General features: G+C 54.6%; 1 protein-coding gene across 1 annotated transcript; it reads left to right on the forward strand.

The window, feature by feature from the left end:
* Nucleotides 1-311: 311 nt before the first annotated feature.
* Nucleotides 312-19,017, forward strand: LOC121272809 (protein Wnt-7b-like). The gene is made up of 4 exons (XM_041179599.1): nt 312-487; nt 12,409-12,635; nt 15,775-16,046; nt 18,534-19,017. The coding sequence occupies exons 1-4, from the start codon at nt 417-419 to the stop codon at nt 19,011-19,013; spliced, it is 1,050 nt and encodes a 349-aa protein (XP_041035533.1). The 5' UTR covers nt 312-416; the 3' UTR covers nt 19,014-19,017.
* The last annotated feature ends 1,597 nt before the right edge of the window (nt 19,018-20,614 follow it).

Raw genomic sequence — 20,614 nt, forward strand, 5'->3', positions numbered from 1 at the left:
GTTTAGAAATGCACCTGAAGTGGAGACTATCAACTGCCGCAAGAGCCAACACCTGCCTCGACCGCCCCTAACCTGGATTCGAAAGCCACTGAAGGGTTAGCCAGCCGGGGGGCGGGGGGGGGGGGGTCTTTCGACCTGCCAAAGCTGCTGACTGATAGCCGGAGCCCGAGAGACGGCTTGATTGAGAGTTTAATCCCCCCCTTCCCCAGCCCAGCCTCTCCGACTTCGGGAAGAGACACTTACCGTTCTTCCCTTGTCGACTGAGCCCCAGTTGAAAAGTTAGTCTTGCCTTGCATGAGGGAAGGATCCGTGATCCACCTCCCCTCTCTCTTCTACCCCCCACCCCGCGGCACACACAGACACACACACACACACACACAGCACCTCACTACAACTCGCATGAAGCGTTGGACAGCATGGAGTGGAGATTCAATCCAGGAATGTACAACACGGTACTCTGCATCGGAATGGTCTATCTAGGAGCTGGGTAAGTTTTGTCTAAGAGCTCTCTCTCTCTCTCTCTGTCTGTCTGTCTGTCTCCTGTCAATGATTTACCTGGGCAGGTCTCACTGGCATTCCCGTAATTTTGGAGTGAGTTCATCCCGGCTAAGGGGGACTGAGACACCGACACCTCTCGTCAACTGTCCCCATCAAACACTCCCAGGACAGGTACAGCACGGGGTTAGATACAGAGTAAAGCTCCCTGTACACTGTCCCCAACAAACACTCACAGGGCAGGTACAGCACAGGGCTAGATACAGAGTAAAGCTCCCTCTACACCGTCCCCATCAAACACTCCCAGGACAGGTACAGCACGGGGTTAGATACAGAGTAAAGCTCCCTCTACACCGTCCCCATCAAACACTCCCAGGACAGGTACAGCACGGTGTTAGATACAGAGTAATGCTCCCTCTACACTGTCCCCATCAAACACTCTCAGGGCAGGTACAGCATGGGGTTAGATACATTCTGGAAAGGTTCCATCAGACTGGAAAGGTGCAAATATAGCCTCTCAATTCAAGAAGGGAGAGAGGCAGAAAATGGCAAACTATAGGCCAGTTAGCTTGACGTCTGTCGTGGGGAAGGTGTTAGAATCGATCATTAAGGGCATTATAGCTGGGTGCTTAGAGAAACACAAGGTAATCAGGAAGAGTCAGCATGGTTTTGTGAAAGGGAATCATGTTTAACCAATTTATTGGAGTTCTTTGCAGGAGTAACCTGCACTGTGGATAAAGGGGAGCCTGTAGATGTGCTGTACTTGGATTTCCAGAAGGCATCTGATAAGGTGCCACATCAAAGCTTATTGTGGAAAATAAAAGCTCATGGTGTCGGGGGTGATGTATTAGTGTGGATAGAAGATTGGCTGGCTGGCAGAAACAGAGAGTATGCATAAATGGGTCTGTTTCTGATTGGCAGGATGTGACGAATGGAGTCCCCCAGGGGTCTGTGCTGTACCCTCATCTTTTAACAATTTATGTCAATGGCTTAGATGAGGGGAGTGAAGGCACGGTAGCTAAAGTCACAGATGACACAAAGATAGGTAGGAAAGTATGTTGTGAAGAGGGCATAAGGAGGTTGCAGAAGGATATTGATAGGTTGAGTGAGTGGGAAAAAATCTGGCAGATGGAGTAACTTGTGGGAAAATGTGAAGTTGGCAGGAAGAATAAAAAAAGCAGAGTCTAACTTAAGCAGAGTACGCCTGCAGAATTCCGAGGTGCAGAGGGATCTGGGTGTTCTGGTGCACGAGTCACAAAAAGTTAGAACGCAGATACAGAAATTAATTCAGAAGGCTAAAGGAATGTTATCCTTTATTACGAGAGCAACTGAAATAAAAGTAAGGATGTTATGGCTTCAGCTATACAGGGCATTGGCGAGACTACATCTCAAATACTGTGTGCAGTTTTGATCTCCTTATTTAAGGAAGGGTGTAAATGCATCAGAGGCGGTTCAGAGGAAGTTTACTAGACTGATACCTGGAATGAGTGGGTTGTCTTTATGAGGAAAGGTTCGACAGACTGGGCTTGTTTCCACTGGAGGTTAGTGGAGTGAGGGGTGATTTGATTGAAGTATATAAGATACTGTATGGTCTCGACAAGGTGGACATGGAAAGGATGTTTCCTCTTGTGGGTGAGTCCAGAACCAGGGGGCACTGTTTCAAAATTAGGGGTCACCTGTTTAGGACAGAGATGAGAATTTTTTTCTCTGAGGGTTGTGTGACTTTGGAACTCTCTGCCTCAAAAGGAGGTGGAAGTGCAGGCACTGAATATTTTTAAGGTTGAGATAGATAGATTCTTGTTAGGCAAGGGAACTGAAGGTTATGGGGGGTAGATGGGAATGTGGAATGAGAAACACAAACAGATCATCATGATCTTAATGAATGGCAGAGCAGGCTCGAGGGGCCAAATGGCCTACTTGTGCTCCTATTTCTTATGTTCGTATGAGTAAGCTCCCTCTCCCCATCAAACACTCCCAGGACAGGTACAGCACGGGGTTAGATACAGAGTAAAGCTCCCTCTACACTGTCCCCATCAAACACTCCCAGGACAGGTACAGCACGGGGTTAGATACAGAGTAAAGCTCTCTCTACACCGTCCCCATCAAACACTCCCAGGACAGGTACAGCACAGGGTAAGAATCAGAGTAAACTCCCTCTACACCGTCCCCATCAAACACTCCCAGGACAGGTACAGCACAGGGTAAGAATCAGAGTAAACTCCCTCTACACCGTCCCCATCAAACACTCCCAGGACAGGTACAGCACGGGGTTAGATACAGAGTAAAGCTCCCTCTACACCGTCCCCATCAAACACTCCCAGGACAGGTACAGCACGGTGTTAGATACAGAGTAAAGCTCCCTCTGCACCGTCCCCATCAAACACTCCCAGACAGGTACAGCACAGGGTTAGATACAGAGTAAAGCTCCCTCTACACTATCCCCATTAAACACTCCCAGGACAGGTACAGCATGGGGTTATGGCGGAGACAATGCCATAGTGGTATTGTCACTGGATTAATAATCCAGGGACCCAGGGCAATGGGTTCTGGGGACCTGGGTTTGAATCCCATGGAAGGTGGTGGAATTTGAATTCAATTAAAAATCTGGCATTAAAAGTCTGATGATGACCATGAAACCATTGTCGAAGGTTGTAAAAACCCTTCGGGATCACTAATGCCCTTTAGGGAAAGGAAATCTGCCATTCCTTACCTGGTCTGGCCTACAGGTGACTCCAGACCCACAGTAATGTGGTTGACTCTTAAAATGCCCTCTGAACAAGGGCAATTAGGGATGGGCAATAAACGCTGGCCTAAGCCAGCGATGCCCACATCCCGTGAACGAATTTTTAAAAAATATACAGAGTTAAGCTCCCACTACACTGTCCCAAACACCCACTGGGCAGGTACTGGGAGTCTTCCACCATGTCGAGACAGCTTAGCTTTGCTTTGAAGCTCACCTGTACTGTAGAACAACAACTTGCATTCATATACTCCCTGTAACAATGGTTGTGAGGTGCTTCCCAGGTGAGAATATCAGCTGAAGTTTGACCCCGAGCCACCTAAGGAGATAGTAAGGACAGGTGACTGTAAGCTCGGTCGAAGAGGTACATATTTAAGGAGTGTCTTAAAGGAGGAGAGAGGGAGGCGGAGAGGTTTAGGGAGGGAATTCCAAAGCTTAAGGCCCCAGGCAGCTGAAGGCACGGCCGCCAATGGTGGAGTGATGGAAATCGGGGGATGCTCGAGAGGCCGGAATTGCGGGGATATCAGAGGGTTGGAGGAGGTTACAGAGATAGGGAGGGTTGTAGGTGCTGGAGGAGGTTACAGAGATAGGGAGGGTTGTAGGGGCTGGAGGAGGTTACAGAGATAGGGAGGAGTGTAGGGGCTGGAGGAGGTTACAGAGATAGGAAGGGTTGTAGGGTCTGGAGGAGGTTACAGAGATAGGGAGGGGTGTTGGGGCTGGAGGAGGTTACAGAGATAGGGAGGGGTGTTGGGGCTGGAGGAGGTTACAGAGATAGGGAGGGTGTAGGGGCTGGAGGAGGTGACAGAGATAGGGAGGGGTGTAGGGGCTGGAGGAGGTTACAGAGATAGGGAGGGGTGTAGGGGCTGGAGGAGGTGACAGAGATAGGGAGGGTGTAGGGGCTGGAGGAGGTGACAGAGATAGGGAGGGTGTAGGGGCTGGAGGAGGTTACAGAGATAGGGAGGGTGTAGGGGCTGGAGGAGGTTACAGTGATAGGGAGGGTGTAGGGGCTGGAGGAGGTTACAGAGATAGGGGGGGTTGTAGGGGCTGGAGGAGGTTACAGAGATAGGGAGGGTTGTAGGGGCTGGAGGAGGTGACAGAGATAGGGAGGGGTGTAGGGGCTGGAGGAGGTGACAGAGATAGGGAGGGGTGTAGGGGCTGGAGGAGGTGACAGAGATAGGGAGGGTTGTAGGGGCTGGAGGAGGTTACAGAGATAGGGAGGGGTGTAGGGGCTGGAGGAGGTGACAGAGATAGGGAGGGTGTAGGGGCTGGAGGAGGTGACAGAGATAGGGAGGGTGTAGGGGCTGGAGGAGGTTACAGAGATAGGGAGGGTGTAGGGGCTGGAGGAGGTTACAGTGATAGGGAGGGTGTAGGGGCTGGAGGAGGTTACAGAGATAGGGAGGGTTGTAGGGGCTGGAGGAGGTTACAGAGATAGGGAGGGTTGTAGGGGCTGGAGGAGGTGACAGAGATAGGGAGGGGTGTAGGGGCTGGAGGAGGTGACAGAGATAGGGAGGGGTGTAGGGGCTGGAGGAGGTGACAGAGATAGGGAGGGTTGTAGGGGCTGGAGGAGGTGACAGAGATAGGGAGGGTTGTAGGGGCTGGAGGAGGTGACAGAGATAGGGAGGGTTGTAGGGGCTGGAGGAGGTGACAGAGATAGGGAGGGTGAAGGCCATGGAGAGACCTGCAATTGGGGATGAGAATTTAAAAATGGAGGTGTTGCCAGACTGGGAGTCACTGTGGGTCAGCGAGCACAGTGGGTGATGGGTGAACGGGACTTGGCGTGAGTTCGGACACAGGGGCAGCAGAGTTTTGGATGAGCTGAAGTTTACGGAGGGTAGACTGTACGAGAGCTGCCGGGGGAGCACTGGAATAGTCGAGTCTGGAGGGAATGGAAGCGTGGGATGAGGGTTTCAGCAGCCGATGGGCTGTGACAGGTTCAGGCTGTTGCCAGGGAGAAGATTGGAGCCAGTAGCAAGGGGGTGGGAGTTTGTGGGGGGGACTGAGGACAATGGATTTGGTCTTCTCTGAATTTCATTCTATGAAATTTCTGCTCACCTGGCCTGGATGCTGGACATGCAGTCTGATAACTTAGACACAGTGGAGGGGATTGAGAGACGTGCTGGAAAGGTAGAGCAGGGCATCCTCAGTGTATGTGTGGAACCTGCTGTGAGAATGTTTGATAGGACAATATAGAGGGAGCTTTACTCTGTATCTAACCCCGTGCTGTACCTGTCCTGGGAGTGTTTGATGGGGACAGTGTAGAGGGAGCTTTACTCTGTATCTAACCCCGTGCTGTACCTGTCCTGGGAGTGTTTGATGGGGACAGTGTAGAGGGAGCTTTACTCTCTATCTAACACCGTGCTGTACCTGTCCTGTGAGTGTTTGATGGGGACGGTGCAGAGGGAGCTTTACTCTGTATCTAACCCCATGCTGTACCTGTCCTGGGAGTGTCTGATGGGGACGGTGTAGAGGGAGCTTTACTCTGTATCTAACCCCGTGCTGTACCTGTCCTGGGAGTGTTTGATGGGGACGGTGTAGAGGGAGCTTTACTCTGTGTCTAACCCCGTGCTGTCCCTGTCCTGGGAGTGTTTGATGGGGAAGGTGTAGAGGGAGCTTTACTCTGTATCTAACCCCGTGCTGTACCTGTCCTGGGAGTGTTTGATGGGGACGGTGTAGAGGGAGATTTACTCTGTATCTAACCCCGTGCTGTACCTGTCCTGGGAGTGTTTGATGGGGACGGTGTAGAGGGAGATTTACTCTGTATCTAACCCCGTGCTGTACCCGTCCTGGGAGTGTTTGATGGGGACGGTGTAGAGGGAGCTTTACTCTGTATCTAACCCCATGCTGTCCCTGGCCTGGGAGTGTTTGATGGGGACAGTGTAGAGGGAGCTTTACTCTGTATCTAACCCCATGCTGTCCCTGGCCTGGGAGTGTTTGATGGGGACAGTGTAGAGGGAGCTTTACTCTGTATCTAACCCCGTGCTGTACCTGTCCTGGGAGTGTTTGATGGGGACAGTGTAGAGGGAGCTTTACTCTGTACCTAACCCCGTGCTGTAGCTTTCCTGGGAGTGTTCGATGGGGAGAGGAAGGGTTTCATTTGAGCACGGACTAAAAGAAGGCTTCACCTTTTGACATGAACAGGAACAAAATGCCTTGGAGTTACTAAAGACGTTACTGAAATCTCAGTGGCCTGAAGGAGAGGTTTGTAGGTTTTTGAGTCCAGACTGCAGTGGAGGTTTAATTTATGAGAGTAGGAAGTGGTAATGTGTTTTCTTTTATTCAAAAAAATCTGAGGCATACTATCAGGATTGGTTCCTGTGGGTTCACAGTACCTGATACAAGCAGGACGCCCACACATAGTGTGCTAGCTACTGGATGGCCTAATTCACCTGGTAATCCTTACCACAAGCTCTCTTCTGAATCCGGCACCTTTCATCCCTTCTGAGAAAATAGCCCACAGTTCCGGCTGGGCTGGGATTAATCACTTTTAAACTTCCTCCGCCTTATTCCTAGGTCCTTCTCCGAGATTGATGGTTCAAGAGGAATAGGTGAGGGTTCGACCTCTATTGTGGGGAGGGGATAGGGAAAGGGGTCGGAGATCGCACTGTCTTTCCTTCACCCGCCGCTCGTGATCCACAGGATTTAGCCCGGAAAAGGGGTAACCGTGACATTCATCAGAGCACGGGGTTAGATACAGAGTAAAGCTCCCACTGCACTGTCCCCATCAAACACTCCCAGGACAGGTACAGCACGGGGTTAGATACAGAGTAAAGCTCCCTCTACACCGTCCCCATCAAACACTCCCAGGACAGGTACAGCACGGGGTTAGATACAGAGTAAAGCTCCCTCTACACCGTCCCCATCAAACACTCCCAGGACGGGTACAGCACGGGGTTAGATACAGAGTAAATCTCCCTCTACACCGTCCCCATCAAACACTCCCAGGACAGGTACAGCACGGGGTTAGATACAGAGTAAATCTCCCTCTACACCGTCCCCATCAAACACTCCCAGGGCAGGTACAGCATGGGGTTAGATACAGAGTAAAGCTCATTCTACACAGTCCCCATTAAACACTCCCAGGACGGGTACAGCACGGGGTTAGATACAGAGTAAATCTCCCTCTACACCGTCCCCATCAAACACTCCCAGGACAGATACAGCACGGGGTTAGATACAGAGTAAAGCTCCCTCTACATCATCCCCATCAAACACTCCCAGGACAGGTACAGCACAGGGTTAGATACAGAGTAAAGCTCCCTCTACACTGTCCCCATCAAACACTCCCAGGGCAGGTACAGCACGGGGTTAGATACAGAGTAAATCTCCCCCTACACTGTCCCCATCAAACACTCCCAGGACAGGTACAGCACGGGGTTAGATACAGAGTAAAGCTCCCTCTATACTGTCCCCATCAAACACTCCCAGGACAGGTACAGCACGGGGTTAGATACAGAGTAAAGCTCCCTCTACACTGTCCCCATCAAACACTCCCAGGACAGGTACAGCATGGGGTGAGATACATGGATGGGGAGGAAGGATTTGTGATGAGGCAAAGTGAGGTGTGACACTCTAATTTTAGATAGCGTGTGCAGGATCAGAGTGGCAGAGAACGGTTGATCATGAAAGAGATGAATGGGTTACAACATGGGACACATCACTCGAGGTAATCCAATTTGCTAGCAGGGTATTGAATGAATTCAAGTGCAGTGGAATTATCTTCTGTGAAATATAGATCAGTGCTGAGGGAGCGCCGCACTGTCGGAGGGTCAGTGCTGAGGGAGTGCCGCACTGTTGGAGGGTCAGTGCTGAGGGAGCGCCGCACTGTTGGAGGGTCAGTGCTGAGGGAGTGCCGCACTGTCGGAGGGTCAGTGCTGAGGGAGCGCCGCACTGTCGGAGGGTCAGTGCTGAGGGAGTGCCGCACTGTCGGAGGATCGGTGCTGAGGAAGCGCCGCACTGTCGGAGGGTCAGTGCTGAGGGAGCGCCGCACTGTCGGAGGGTCAGTGCTGAGGGAGCACCGCACTGTCGGAGGGTCAGTGCTGAGGGAGCGCTGCAGGGTCGGAGAGTCAGTGCTGAGGGAGCGCCGCACTATCAGAGGGTCAGTGTCGGGAGCGCCGCACTGTCGGAGGGTCAGTGCTGAGGGGGCGCCGTGCTGTCGGAGGGTTAATGTCAGGGAGTGCCGCACTGTCGGAGGGTCAGTGCTGAGGGGGCGCCGCACTGTCGGAGGGTCAGTGCTGAGGGGGCGCCGCACTGTCGGAGGGTCAGTGCTGAGGGGGCGCCGCACTGTCGGAGGGTCAGTGCTGAGGGGGCGCCGCACTGTCGGAGGGTTAATGTCAGGGAGTGCCGCGCTGTCGGAGGGTCAGTGCTGAGGGGGCGCCGTGCTGTCGGAGGGTTAATGTCAGGGAGTGCCGCACTGTCGGAGGGTCAGTGCTGAGGGGGCGCCGCACTGTCGGAGGGTCAGTGCTGAGGGGGCGCAGCACTGTCGGAGGGTCAGTGCTGAGGGGGCGCCGCACTGTCGGAGGGTTAATGACGGGGAGCGTCGCACTGTCGGAGGGTCAGTGCTGAGGGGGCGCCGCACTGTAGGGAGGGTCAGTGCTGAGGGAGCGCCGCACTGTCGGAGAGTCAGTGTCAGGGAGCGCCGCACTGTCGGAGGGTCAGTGCTGAGGGAGCGCCGCACTGTCGGAGGCTCAGTGCTGAGGGGGCGCCGCACTGTCGGAGGCTCAGTGCAGAGGGGACGCCGCCCTGTCGGAGGGTCAGTGTCAGGGAGCACTGAACCGTTGGATGTGCTATTTCTTCAGGGTTGACATTAAGCCCAAGGCCCTCCCCCCAATCTGTGCACTTGAAGTGGATGTAACTGATCCCACGGCCACTACTGGGAGGCGAAGGGGGGAAGAGGAATTCCTTCTCCTGACCTGGGGCCCAATATGTCTCCCTCACTCCAACCAGCATCCACCTGGCCATTTGTGGGATCTTTCTGTGTGCAAAGGGGCCGCTGTCTTTCTGCCGTGCTTCAGAAAAGTCCATAAAAGCAGCTGAGCAACTACAGGAGTCATCGCTGTGGGATATGTTTGATAGCTACAGAAGTTGCCAGTAGGGCTTGCCTCGCACTCGGCATGGTTCAGTACTCTAGACACCTTGATATCTGGACAGGCACAGGATGCAGGGTCTGAGTCGGTGGGGGTGAGCAGGGTCGGTGCCCATCGGCTTTATCTCTGCAGGGGGCACAGCATTTTCTGGGGAGGGAGGAGGGCGTACTGCACTTGAGGGACATGAGAAGGTTGATTCAGAACAATGTAGTCCTTTGTTCCACTCTTGTTGTTCCTGCTCAGTGTCAGCAGTCCCGAGACTCTGCGATCATTCCTGATCTGTCTTTATCTGTGTATGTGTATGGGGCTTCCCCCACACCCCCCCCACCCAGGCACTCTCTCCCCCTCACTTTCTGCATATTTTTCTGTGTGTCTCCTTCTGTTTCTTGCTCTCCACCTCTCTGTCTCACTGTGTCTGTCTCCCTGTCCATCGTGCTCTCACTTTGTCGTTACATCTCCCCTCCTCCTGCTCCTCTATATCACTCTCCCTCTGCCCTCCCGTTCTCTCTCCTGCTGTCTCTCTGTCAACACCATTCCTTCCCCCTTTCTCTCTCTCTCCATCCCTCTCTCTCCTTCCCCCTTTCTCTCTCTCTCTCCGTCCCCCTTTCTCTCTCTCTCCATCCCCCTTTTTCTCTCTCTCTCCGTCCCCCTCTCTCTCTCTCTCTGGCCCCCTTTCTCTCTCTCTATCCGTCCCCCCCTCTCTCTCTCTCTCTCCGTCCCCCTTTCTCTCTCTCTCTCTCTCCGTCCCCCTTTCTCTCTCTCTCTCTCCGTCCCCCTTTCTCTCTCTCTCTCCGTCCCCCTTTCTCTCTCTCTCTCTGTCCCCTTTCCCCCTCTCTCTCTCTCCGTCCCCCTTTCTCTCTCTCTCTCTCTCCGTCCCCCTCTCTCTCTCTCTCTCTCCGTCCCCCTTTCTCTCTCTCTCTCTCCGTCCCCCTTTCTCTCTCTCTCTCCGTCCCCCTTTCTCTCTCTCTCTCCGTCCCCCTTTCTCTCTCTCTCCGTCCCTCTTTCTCTCTCTCTCTCCGTCCCCCTTTCTCTCTCTCTCTCTGTCCCCCTTTCTCTCTCTCCGTCCCCCTTTTTCTCTCTCTCTCTCTCCGTCCCCCTTTCTCTCTCTCTCTCTCTCCGTCCCCCTTTCTCTCTCTCTCTCCGTCCCCCTTTCTCTCTCTCTCTCTGTCCCCCTTTCTCTCTCTCTCTCCGTCCCCCTTTCTCTCTCTCTCTCTGTCCCCTTTCCCCCTCTCTCTCTCCGTCCCCCTTTCTCTCTCTCTCTCCGTCCCCCTTTCTCTCTCTCTCCGTCCCTCTTTCTCTCTCTCTCTCCGTCCCCCTTTCTCTCTCTCTCTCTCTCCGTCCCCCTTTCTCTCTCTCTCTCTCTCTCCGTCCCCCTTTCTCTCTCTCTCTCCGTCCCCCTTTCTCTCTCTCTCTCTCTCTGTCCCCCTTTCTCTCTCTCTCTCTGTCCCCCTTTCTCTCTCTCTCTCTGTCCCCCTTTCTCTCTCTCTCTCCGTCCCCCTTTCTCTCTCTCTCTCCGTCCCCCTTTCTCTCTCTCTCCGTCCCCCTTTCTCTCTCTCTCCGTCCCCCTTTCTCTCTCTCCGTCCCCTTTTCCCTCTCTCTCCTTCTGTCTCCCTTTCTCTCTCTCTCCCTTTCCTTCTCCATCTCTCTATTTTCTTACACCTGTCTTTCTTTCTCTCTCTTTTTGCTTCCACTGGTCTCTCTTTCTCCTACCTTCCATCTCTTTCTCTCCCTCCCTCTTACTCCATCTTTCCCTCCTCCCCTCTGCTTTCTTTCTCCGACTCGCCTTTCTCCTCACTCGTTCTCCCCCCTCTCCATTTCTCTCCCCCATCAGTCACTCCTTATCTTTCTCCTCCCCATACCTCTCCCTTTCTCCCCTCTCTGCTTTTTTCTCCCTCACCTTCCTCCCTTTCCCTCTCCCATTCCCTTTCTCCCTCTCTCACTCCCTCCCTTTCTCTCTCCTTCCCTCTCTCTTCTCCTCCCTTTTACTCCCCGCCTCCCTCTCTCTCCCTCTGCCTCCCTCTCTCCCCCTACCTCCCTCTCCACTCACTCCTTCTCTCTCCCCCACCTCCCTCTTTCTATCCTCCCCTCTCCCCCCTGCATTCTCTTTCTCTCTTTCCCCATCCCTTCTTCTCTCCCTTTCCCCCCTCCCCTGCTCTCTCACCCCATCTCCTTCTGTCTCTCCCCTCAACCCTCTCCCTCCCTCACACCTCTTCTCTCCTTCGCTCTCTCGCTTTTCCCCTCCCCATCCCTCCTCCTCCCTCACCCACCCCTCCTCTTCCCCTCCCTCACCCCCTTCTTTCTCTCTCTCTCTCCTCTCTTTCCCTCTCCCTTTTTCTTAATCACGGGCTCCACTCTCTCTCCTTCCTTCACTCTATTTCTTTCTCTTTCCCTCTCTCCCTATTTTTCTCTCTCTCCCCTGACCCTTCTCTCTCTTCCTCTCCTCTCTTTCCCCCCTTTCTCCCTCTCCCCCTTTCTCCCTCTCGCCCTCACCTCCTCCCTCCCTCACTCCTTTCTTTCTCTCTGCTCTGCCTCCTCTCTCTCTTCCTTTCACCCTCCCTCAGCCCCCTTCCTTTTTCTCCCTCCCTCTTTCTCTTCCTCTCTCTATCTACCCCGACTTCTCTCTCCCTCTCCTCTTCCCTCCTTCCTTCACCCTCTCTTTCTCTTTCCCTCTCTTCCTTTTTTCTCTCTCTCCCCTGACTCTTCTCTTTCTCCCTCTCCTCTCTTTCGCCCCTCACCCCCCTTTCTCCCTCTCCCTTTCCTCTCTCTCGCCCTCTCCTCCTCCCTCCCTCACCCCTCTTTCTTTCTCTCTCTCCCTCTTTCTCTCCCCCTTTCTCTTCCTCTCTCTATCTACCCCGACTTCTCTCTCTCTCCCTCTCCTCTTTCCCTCTCTCCCTTTTTTCTCTCTCTCCCCGACTCTCCTCTCTCTCCCTCTCCTCTCTTTCCCCCCTCACCCCCCTTTCTCCCTCTCGCACTCTCCTCCTCCCTCCCTCAGCCCCCTTCCTTTCTCTCTCTCCCTCTCTCTCTCCCCCATTCTCTCTTCCTCTCCTCCCTCTGCCCTGCACTCACTCTCTCTCACGCTCTTGCCAACAGGGGATTCCCATCGGTGGTAGCACTAGGTGCCAGCATTATCTGCAATAAGATGCCCGGTCTTGCACCCCGCCAGCGAGCCCTGTGCCAGAGCCGACCAGATGCCATGATCATCATTGGGGAGGGGGCGCAGATGGGGCTGGACGAATGCCAGCAGCAGTTCAGGTACAACCGCTGGAACTGCACCTCCCTGGGGGAGAAGACGGTTTTCGGGCCGGAGCTGAAAATAGGTAGGTGACCCGACCCCTGCAGCTGCCTGAGTCCCGGTTCGCGCTCACCTCACTCCAGAGAATCGAGCCTTGTAACCCAGGCCCAACACTCGCACCATTACCAGCGCTGAGGGAGCGCGCGCTGTCGGAGGGTCAGTGCTGAGGGAGCGCTGCACTGTCGGAGGGTCAGTGCTGAGGGAGCGCCGCACTGTGGGAGGGTCAGTGCTGAGGGAGCGCCGCGCTGTGGGAGGGTCAGCGCTGAGGGAGAGCCACAATGTTGGAGAGTCAGTGCCGAGGGAGCGCTGCACTGTCGGAGGGTCAGTGCCGAGGGAGTCCTGCACTGTCGGAGGGTCAGTGCTGAGGGAGCGCCGCACTGTCGGAGGGTCAGCGCTGAGGGAGCGCCGCACTGTCGGAGGGTCAGTGCCGAGGGAGCGCCGCACTGTCGGAGGGTCAGTGCTGAGGGAGCGCTGCACTGTCGGAGGGTCAGTGCCGAGGGAGTGCCGCACTTTCGGAGGGTCAGCGCCGAGAGAGCACCGCGCTGTCGGAGGGTCAGTACTGAGGGACTGCCACGCCCATTGTGCCTATGCAGGCTCTTTGAAAGAGCCATTCAATTAGTCTCACACTCTTTGCCCCAACCCCCTACCCCCCCACCCCACCCGGCTCTTCCCCCGTGAATATTTCTTGTGTATTTATCCAGTTGCCCGATTGTCTTTATGGACGGATGGTTATGTGGTTATCGGTTAAATTATGAGAACAAGTTGCAAAAACTTGGGTTGTATTTGCTTATGGCAGGGTAACCGAGGAGCGGCTGATTGCCAGGGCGGACAGTGAGAATCCGTTTCCTCTGGCGGAGGGAATGAAATCCTGGAATCATCTCAAACCCCCCTCGATTAGGTCACCCCATCACCTTCCGATGCTCGAGGGTGGGCGAGCCCAGTCTGTGCAACCTGTCCTCGTAAATTAACCCTTTGAGCTCCCAGTGTCACTCTGGTAAATCTGTGCTGCACCTCCCCCCCCACCACTTTCTCCAAGGCCAACATGTCCCGCTGGCAGAGCCCCGGAACTGATTGCAGGTGGGGGGGTGGGGGCGTTGTGTGGGGGAGGCGCCAGTGGGGTTGGACCTGAGCTTTTCAGACTTGGCAGAGACGTGCAGGCAAGAATCCTGGCCTTGATCGCTGTCCATTGCGTGTGGCGTGGGTCAGACACGCCTCGAACTCGTCTGTGGTGTTTTCCCCCAGGGTCGAACAGAGGGCTGCGTTGTCCCTGCCTTGCTGCCCTTGGAGTAGCGGGAGAGAGCAGGTGTGGGTTTGTCAGATTAGGGGAGTTGGTCGGTGAGGGGTTCATGCCACCGAAAACACAAGGGACAGGAGCCGGAGCAGACTGCTCGGCCCATCGAGCCTGCTCCCCCATTCAATCCAATCACAGCTGAACTTGGGCTTCAACAACTCCCACTTTCCCGCCCGCTCCCCGTATCCCTCGATTCCTGGAAAGAGACCAAAAATCCGACCATCCCGGCCTTAAATATCCTCAACGATGGAGCATTCGCAACCCTCTGGGGTAGAGAATCCAAAAGATTCACAACCCTTTGGGTGAGGTAATTTCTCCTCCTCTCAGTCCAAAATGATCAGCCCCTTATCCTGAGACTGTGACCCCCCTCCGGTGTTTTAGATCCCCCCCCCGCCCACCAAGCAGGGGAAACAATCTCTCCACGCCCACCCTGTCAAACCCCTTCAGAATCTTGTCCATCTCAACGCGATCGCCTCTCGTTCCGCTAAACTCCAGAGAACATCGGCCCAATTCACTCAGCCTCTCGTCGTAGGACAACCCCCACCCCCCTCGTCCCAGGGACCAATCGAACAAACCTTTGCTGTACCCGCCTCCGATGCTAGAATATCCTTCCTTTAAACCTATCCTTCCTTAAATGTGGAGACCAAAACTGTGCACGGTTATTCCAGATGTGGTCTCCCCTGTGTGACTGGAGTAAGACTTCTTTTTGTCTTGTGCACCAACCCATTTGCAATAAAGGCTGACGTGCCATTTGCCTTCCTAAACGCTTGCTGTACTCGCATGCTAACTTTGAGTTCCTCACACGAGCGTGCCTGAGTCTCTTTGATCGTCAACGTTTGCAAGTTTCCCACCTTTTTAAAGAATATTCTGCTTTTCCATCCTTACGACAAAAGTGAATAACTCTACTTGATTGAAACCTTTAGGACCCTTGGGGGGGGGGGGGGGGGGGGGTGGGGGGGGATGTGTGTTGGGGAATCTAGAACTCGGGGAGGGGGTCACTGTGTAAAAATAGAGAATCGCTCATTTAGGACAGGGATGAAGAGAAATGTTTTCTCTCAGAGGGTCGTGAGTCTTTGGAACTCTCTTCCTCCAAAGGCGGTGGAAGCAGAGTCTTTGAATGTTTTTATGGCCGAGGCGGATAGATTCTTGATAAGCCAAGGTGAGGGAGTGGGGAGGGAGGGGTGGGGGGGTGGTGCGAAAGGTTATGGGGGGGTGGGTGGGTGGGAATGCGGAGCTGAGGTTCTTGGTAAGCCAAGGTGGGGGGAAGTGGGGGTGTGAAAGGTTATGGCGGGGGGGGGGGGGGGGGGGGGGTGGTGGGGGGGGGGGAATGCGGAGCTGAGGTTACAATCAAGATCGGCCGGGATCTTATCGAGTGGCGGAGCGGGCTGGAGGGGCTGAGTGGCCTACTCCTGATCCTAACACGTACGTCTGTATGTATTATAAAGATGGGATTCCGCTATGGGACAGCACGCTTTGAACAATCCTGAGTGTGCTAATAGCTACACTAACAACCAACTTGAGAAAGTTAGCCAAGCTTGTAACATGGCTCATTTACGCTTGCTAGAAGCGACATACGTTCGTACACAGGGGCCCATTCTCTGCAAACAAGAGGAATGTGTTCAAGTCTTGCGTCCTTTCTTGACTTACCCGGGAGCTTGGGGAGCCTACAGTTCCCCGTTGCTTTCTCCATGCACAACACCCGCGCCCCCCACCCAACCCCCCAGCTGCTGGCGCACTCATGTCATGGCTACAGAAGGCCAGTTGTCCCAAGGAATCCAGGCCTGTATTGTCTCCCCGCAGCACCCCCCCCCCCATCCCCCACAACCAATTAAAAACGTGCCAGGAGTAACGGCCGTCTTTTCTCTCCCTTCAGGTAGTAAAGAGACAGCCTTCGCGTACAGCATCATTGCAGCAGGGGTGGCCCACGCCATCACACAGGCCTGCAGTCAGGGCAACCTCTCGGACTGCGGCTGCGACAGGGCCAAGCACGGCTACTACGACCAGGAGAGGGGCTGGAAGTGGGGGGGCTGCTCGGCGGACATCGAGCACGGCATCGGCTTCTCCCGCCGCTTCCTCGACGCCCGCGAGGTGAGGCGTCACGCCCGGAGGCTCATGAACCTGCACAACAATGAGGTGGGAAGGAAGGTCAGTGCAGCTGGTCGAAGCGGGAGTGTGCGCGCGCGTGTGTGTCAGCGCGTGGACGGGTGTGCGCCCCACCCCCCCCCCCACATCCGTGCGTGAACGTGAAGGCTTAGAGGCTTGCAGCGTCAGAAACAAGAGCAGGAGGAGGCCATTCGGTTCCTCCAGCCCGCTCCACCATTGAACGCGAAGATAGAATTATAAAATGGTCACCTGGTCGAACCCTGGATGCGGCTGAGTGTTGCTGAAACTTTTCTGTCATCGGGACAAACAAAAGAATGCCAAATTTCAAATGCTCACCACAATTTATAAGATGTCCAGGCTCATAAAGATGTGATTCCGCTATGGGGCAGCACGCGTTGAACAATCCTGAGTGTGTTAATAGCTACACTAACAACCAACTTGAGAAAATTAGCCAAGCTCGTAACATGGCTTATTTACGCTTGCTAGAAGCGACATACGTTCGTACACAGGGGCCCATTCTCTGCTAACAAAAGCAATATGTTCAAGTCTTGCGTCCTTTTTTGAATTACCCAGGAGCTTGGGGAGCCTATAGTTCCACATTGCTTTCTCCATGGCAACGCCTTGGCCAATCAGAGTCCACTTGCCAATGAATCGGGACCCTTTTCTCCTGCAGTATAAATTGTTGTGATAGTCTGAGATTTGGCATCCTTGTGTTTGTCCTGATGAGTGAAAGATGAAAAGCTTTAGCGACATGACGATCTTTTCAATGATAGAACGTTTACAGAACAGAAGCAGGCCATTCAGCCCTTCACTATTTTGAACCCCTCTATCAAATCTCCTCCTCTCCAAGGTGAAGAACCTCGTGTTCATCATCATCATGGCTGATCATCTACCTCAACTCCACTTTCTCCACTCTGTCCCTCGATTTCCCCCAGTCTCTGAAAAATCGTTCAATCTCCGTCTCGAATATACTTGACGACTAAACTCCCTCCGAAGTCGAGATTTCCAAGCATTCACAAATATCTCCTTGTCTCAGTCCAAAATGGCTGACCCCTTATCCTGAGACTGTGAATGCACTCCACCCCCCTCCCACCCCACCCCCCCCCACCTCCCCATAACCACCCCCCATGTTCTCTCCAGTTAGGGTGGAGGGAGGGGAGAAAGGAACTGCCTTTAGCATTGACCCTGTCCAATCCCTTCGGAATTTTACATGAGATCATAAGAAAGAGGAGCAGGAGGAGGCCATTCGGTCCCTCGATCCTGCTCCGCCATTCCATAAGATCGGACTGTGGCCTCAACTCCACTTTCCTGACCCCCTTCCCCTCCACAAATAACCCTCGTCCCCCTCGTCGATCAGAAATCTGTCTCACTCGGCCTTGAATATATTCAGTGAGCCAACCTGCGCTGCTCTCTGGGCAGGGGTGGGGGGAAGAGAATTCCACAGACTGACCACCCTCGGAGAGAAGAAATTCCTCCTCATCTCCGTCTTCGATGGGAGACCCCTCATTCTAAAACTGTGCCCCCCCCTCCCCTCATTCTTGATTCCCCCCCACGAGGGGGGGGAAAACATCCCCTCAGCATCCACCCTGTCAAACCCCCCCTCAGAATCTGACATGTCTCAATAAGATCCCCTCTCATCCTCCTAAACTCCAATGGGTAGAGGCCCCAACCTGCTCAACCTTTCCTCATCAGACAAACCTCCCTTCGTCCCAGGAATCAGCCGAGTGAACCTTCTCTGAACGGCTTCCAACGCGAGTATCTCCCTCCTTAAGTAAGGAGACCAGAACTGTGCACGGTGCTCCAGGAGCGGTCTCTTACATCAAAGGTTATGGGGAGAAGGTGGGAGAATGGGGTTGAGAAACTTATCAGCTGTGATTGAACGGCGGAGCAGAGTCGATGGGCCGAATGGCCTGATTTCTGCTCCTATGTCTTATGGTCTTATGTCACCAATGCCCTGTCCAGTTGTAGCAAGACTTCTTTAATCTCATACTCCGATCCCCCCTTTGCCATACAACTGTCTTCCCGATTGTTGGTGTGTCCGGTAGCCTGGTGGTGCAGCGGGTGAAGTCCCTGCCTCCGAGCCGGAGGCTCTGGGCTCGAGACCCTCTCCGGGGCTCGACGGGTCGAGGAAGGGCGTGCACTCTGCGAGGGCGGCCAAACAGGCTGCGAGTGTCGACGCGTCCCAACACACGCGGCACCGGCGGGCGGATGAGGGCGGCGTTGGGAGATTCCTGGCCGGTGCCGTGTGGTGGAAAGGGAGCTGCGGCCTCCGCCGGCGCTCTTGGTAGCTCCGGGCCGCGGAAGGGGGCCCAGCCGGCGGCTGGATGGTCAGCCCGGGCCAGATCGGCGAGGGGGTCCCCGATTCCCGGCTGCTCGGGACCTGCCTCCTTGCCCGAGCCCTGGTGGCGCTGTGGGTCGGACTTGCCTACCGGGGCGGAGAACTGAGGGAGACCGTTCGCGTCCAGGCCGATAAATTATTGCCCCCTCCCCCACCCACCCACCACCCCCCCTCCTCGTTTTGTCTTTCAGATCCTGAGGGAGAGCATGAGAATGGAGTGCAAATGCCACGGCGTATCGGGCTCATGCACCATCAAGACTTGCTGGGTGACCCTGCCAGCCTTCCGGGAGGTGGGTTTCGCTCTCAAGGACAAGTACGGGCAGGCGGTCCAGGTGGAGCCGGTGCGGGCGGGCCGGGGGCACCAGCCCACCTTCCTGAAGGTCCGGAGGACGCCCCACCTCAAGCCGCTGCCCACCGACCTGGTCTACACCGAGCGCTCGCCCAGCTACTGCGAGGAGGACCCGGCCACCGGCAGCGCGGGCACACGGGGGCGGAGGTGCGAGCGGGAGGACGCTGGGAAGCCGGGCAGCTGCGAGCTCCTGTGCTGCGGCCGGGGCTACAACACCTTCCAGTACACCCGGGCCTGGCAGTGCAACTGCAAGTTTCACTGGTGCTGCCAAGTGACCTGTAGTCAGTGCAGCGAGAGGACACACGCCTACACCTGCAACTGAGAGAGAGTGGAGAGAGAGAGAGAGAGAGAGAGAGAGAGAGACGTATCGCTAGGAGCAACGGGATCTTCATTTTCACCCGCTCGCAAGGTCCCCCGGGGGGCAAACCTCAGTTTGGCTGACGATTGCTTGACGCTTAGGATCGTATCCCACCTTGGGGCGACGGCTCCCCTTCCGAGTTAAGCACCGCCTTTCCACGTGGCACCATCTGTGGGAGTTTTCCAAGGGGCTCCATACCATACAACTCGCACTGGATTTCATTCCGCCGCTGAGACGCAGTGATTGGACTCTGATTGCCCACGCGTGCGATTGGACTCTGATTGCCCTCAAGTGCGATTGGTCTCTGATTTCACCTCAAGCTGCCGCCTTTTCTTCACGGGAACTCCTGGTAGGGGAGGTCAAGGCTGCCTTAGCCTGCGTATCCTGCAGTATGTTGGTACCACTGGATCATGCTGTTCTGCTTTGGGACTTGTACAGCGGTGAAGCAAAGAGCTGCTCTCTCCAAATCCCCAGTGCCCTTGGGGCTCAAACTAAACAGCCTAATGGGGAGGAGGTTTAGCCGTGCATTCATGGACTGCATGTGGGAGGTTGAAAATCTCCAAACGAGGAATAACTCTTAACGGACAAGTGTGATTAATGATTTTTTGAGGGGCTGTGACCACTAACTAACCTGTTGTACACACAGGCCCGCAGGGCACGTGTGTGCTCCAAACACCATTCCCGTTTTCTTTATCCCAGTCCCAGGTGCTTCTTGGTGCTAAGATTTTTGGAAATGGATTTTGTTAATGGATTCCCTCCACTGTGTTGAGTTTGAGACTGTTGTACTCTCACTGTAGCTACTCTGGGAGTGTTTGATGGGGACAGTGTGAAGGAAGCTTTACACTGTATCTAACCCCGTGCTGTACCTGTACTGGGAGTGTTTGATGGGGACGGTGTAGAGGAAGCTTTACTCTGTATCTAACCCTGTGCTGTACCTGTCCTGGGAGTGTTTGATGGGGACAGTGCAGAGGGAGCTTTACTCTGTATCTAACCCCGTGCTGCACCTGTCCTGGGAGTGTTTGATGGGGACGGTGTAGAGGGTGCTTTACTCTCTAACCCCGTGCTGTACCTACCCTGGGTGTGTTTGATGGGGATGGTGTAGAGGGTGCTTTACTCTCTAACCCCGTGCTGTACCTACCCTGGGAGTGTTTGATGGGGACGGTGTAGAGGGTGCTTTACTCTCTAACCCCGTGCTGTACCTACCCTGGGTGTGTTTGATGGGGACGGTGTAGAGGGAGCTTTACTCTGTATCTAACCCCGTGCTGTACCTACCCTGGGAGTGTTTGATGGGGACGGTGTAGAGGAAGTTTTACTCTGTATCTAACCCCGTGCTGTACCTGTCCTGGGAGTGTTTGATGGAGACAGTGTAGAGGGAGCTTTACTCCATATCTAACCCCATGCTGTACCTGTCCTGGGAGTGTTTGATGGGGACGGTGTAGAGGGAGCTTTACTCTGTATCTTACCCCGTGCTGTACCTGTCCTGGGAGTGTTTGATGGGGACGGTGTAGAGGGAGCTTTACTCTGTATCTAACCCCGTGCTGTACCTGTCCTGGGTGTGTTTGATG

The sequence above is a fragment of the Carcharodon carcharias genome, chromosome 35 (genome assembly GCF_017639515.1).
Source record: "Carcharodon carcharias isolate sCarCar2 chromosome 35, sCarCar2.pri, whole genome shotgun sequence".
Taxonomy (NCBI): Eukaryota; Metazoa; Chordata; class Chondrichthyes; order Lamniformes; family Lamnidae; genus Carcharodon; species Carcharodon carcharias.

What these genes read in the sequence shown, in the direction of transcription:
- LOC121272809 (XM_041179599.1), top strand. Translation starts at nt 417, where the DNA reads ATGGAGTGGAGATTCAATCCAGGAATGTACAACACGGTACTCTGCATC. An exon ending in ATGGTCTATCTAGGAGCTGG is followed by an intron (nt 488 to 12,408) that starts GTAAGTTTTGTC and finishes TCTTGCCAACAG; the next exon opens with GGGATTCCCATCGGTGGTAG. An exon ending in CGGGCCGGAGCTGAAAATAG is followed by an intron (nt 12,636 to 15,774) that starts GTAGGTGACCCG and finishes CTCTCCCTTCAG; the next exon opens with GTAGTAAAGAGACAGCCTTC.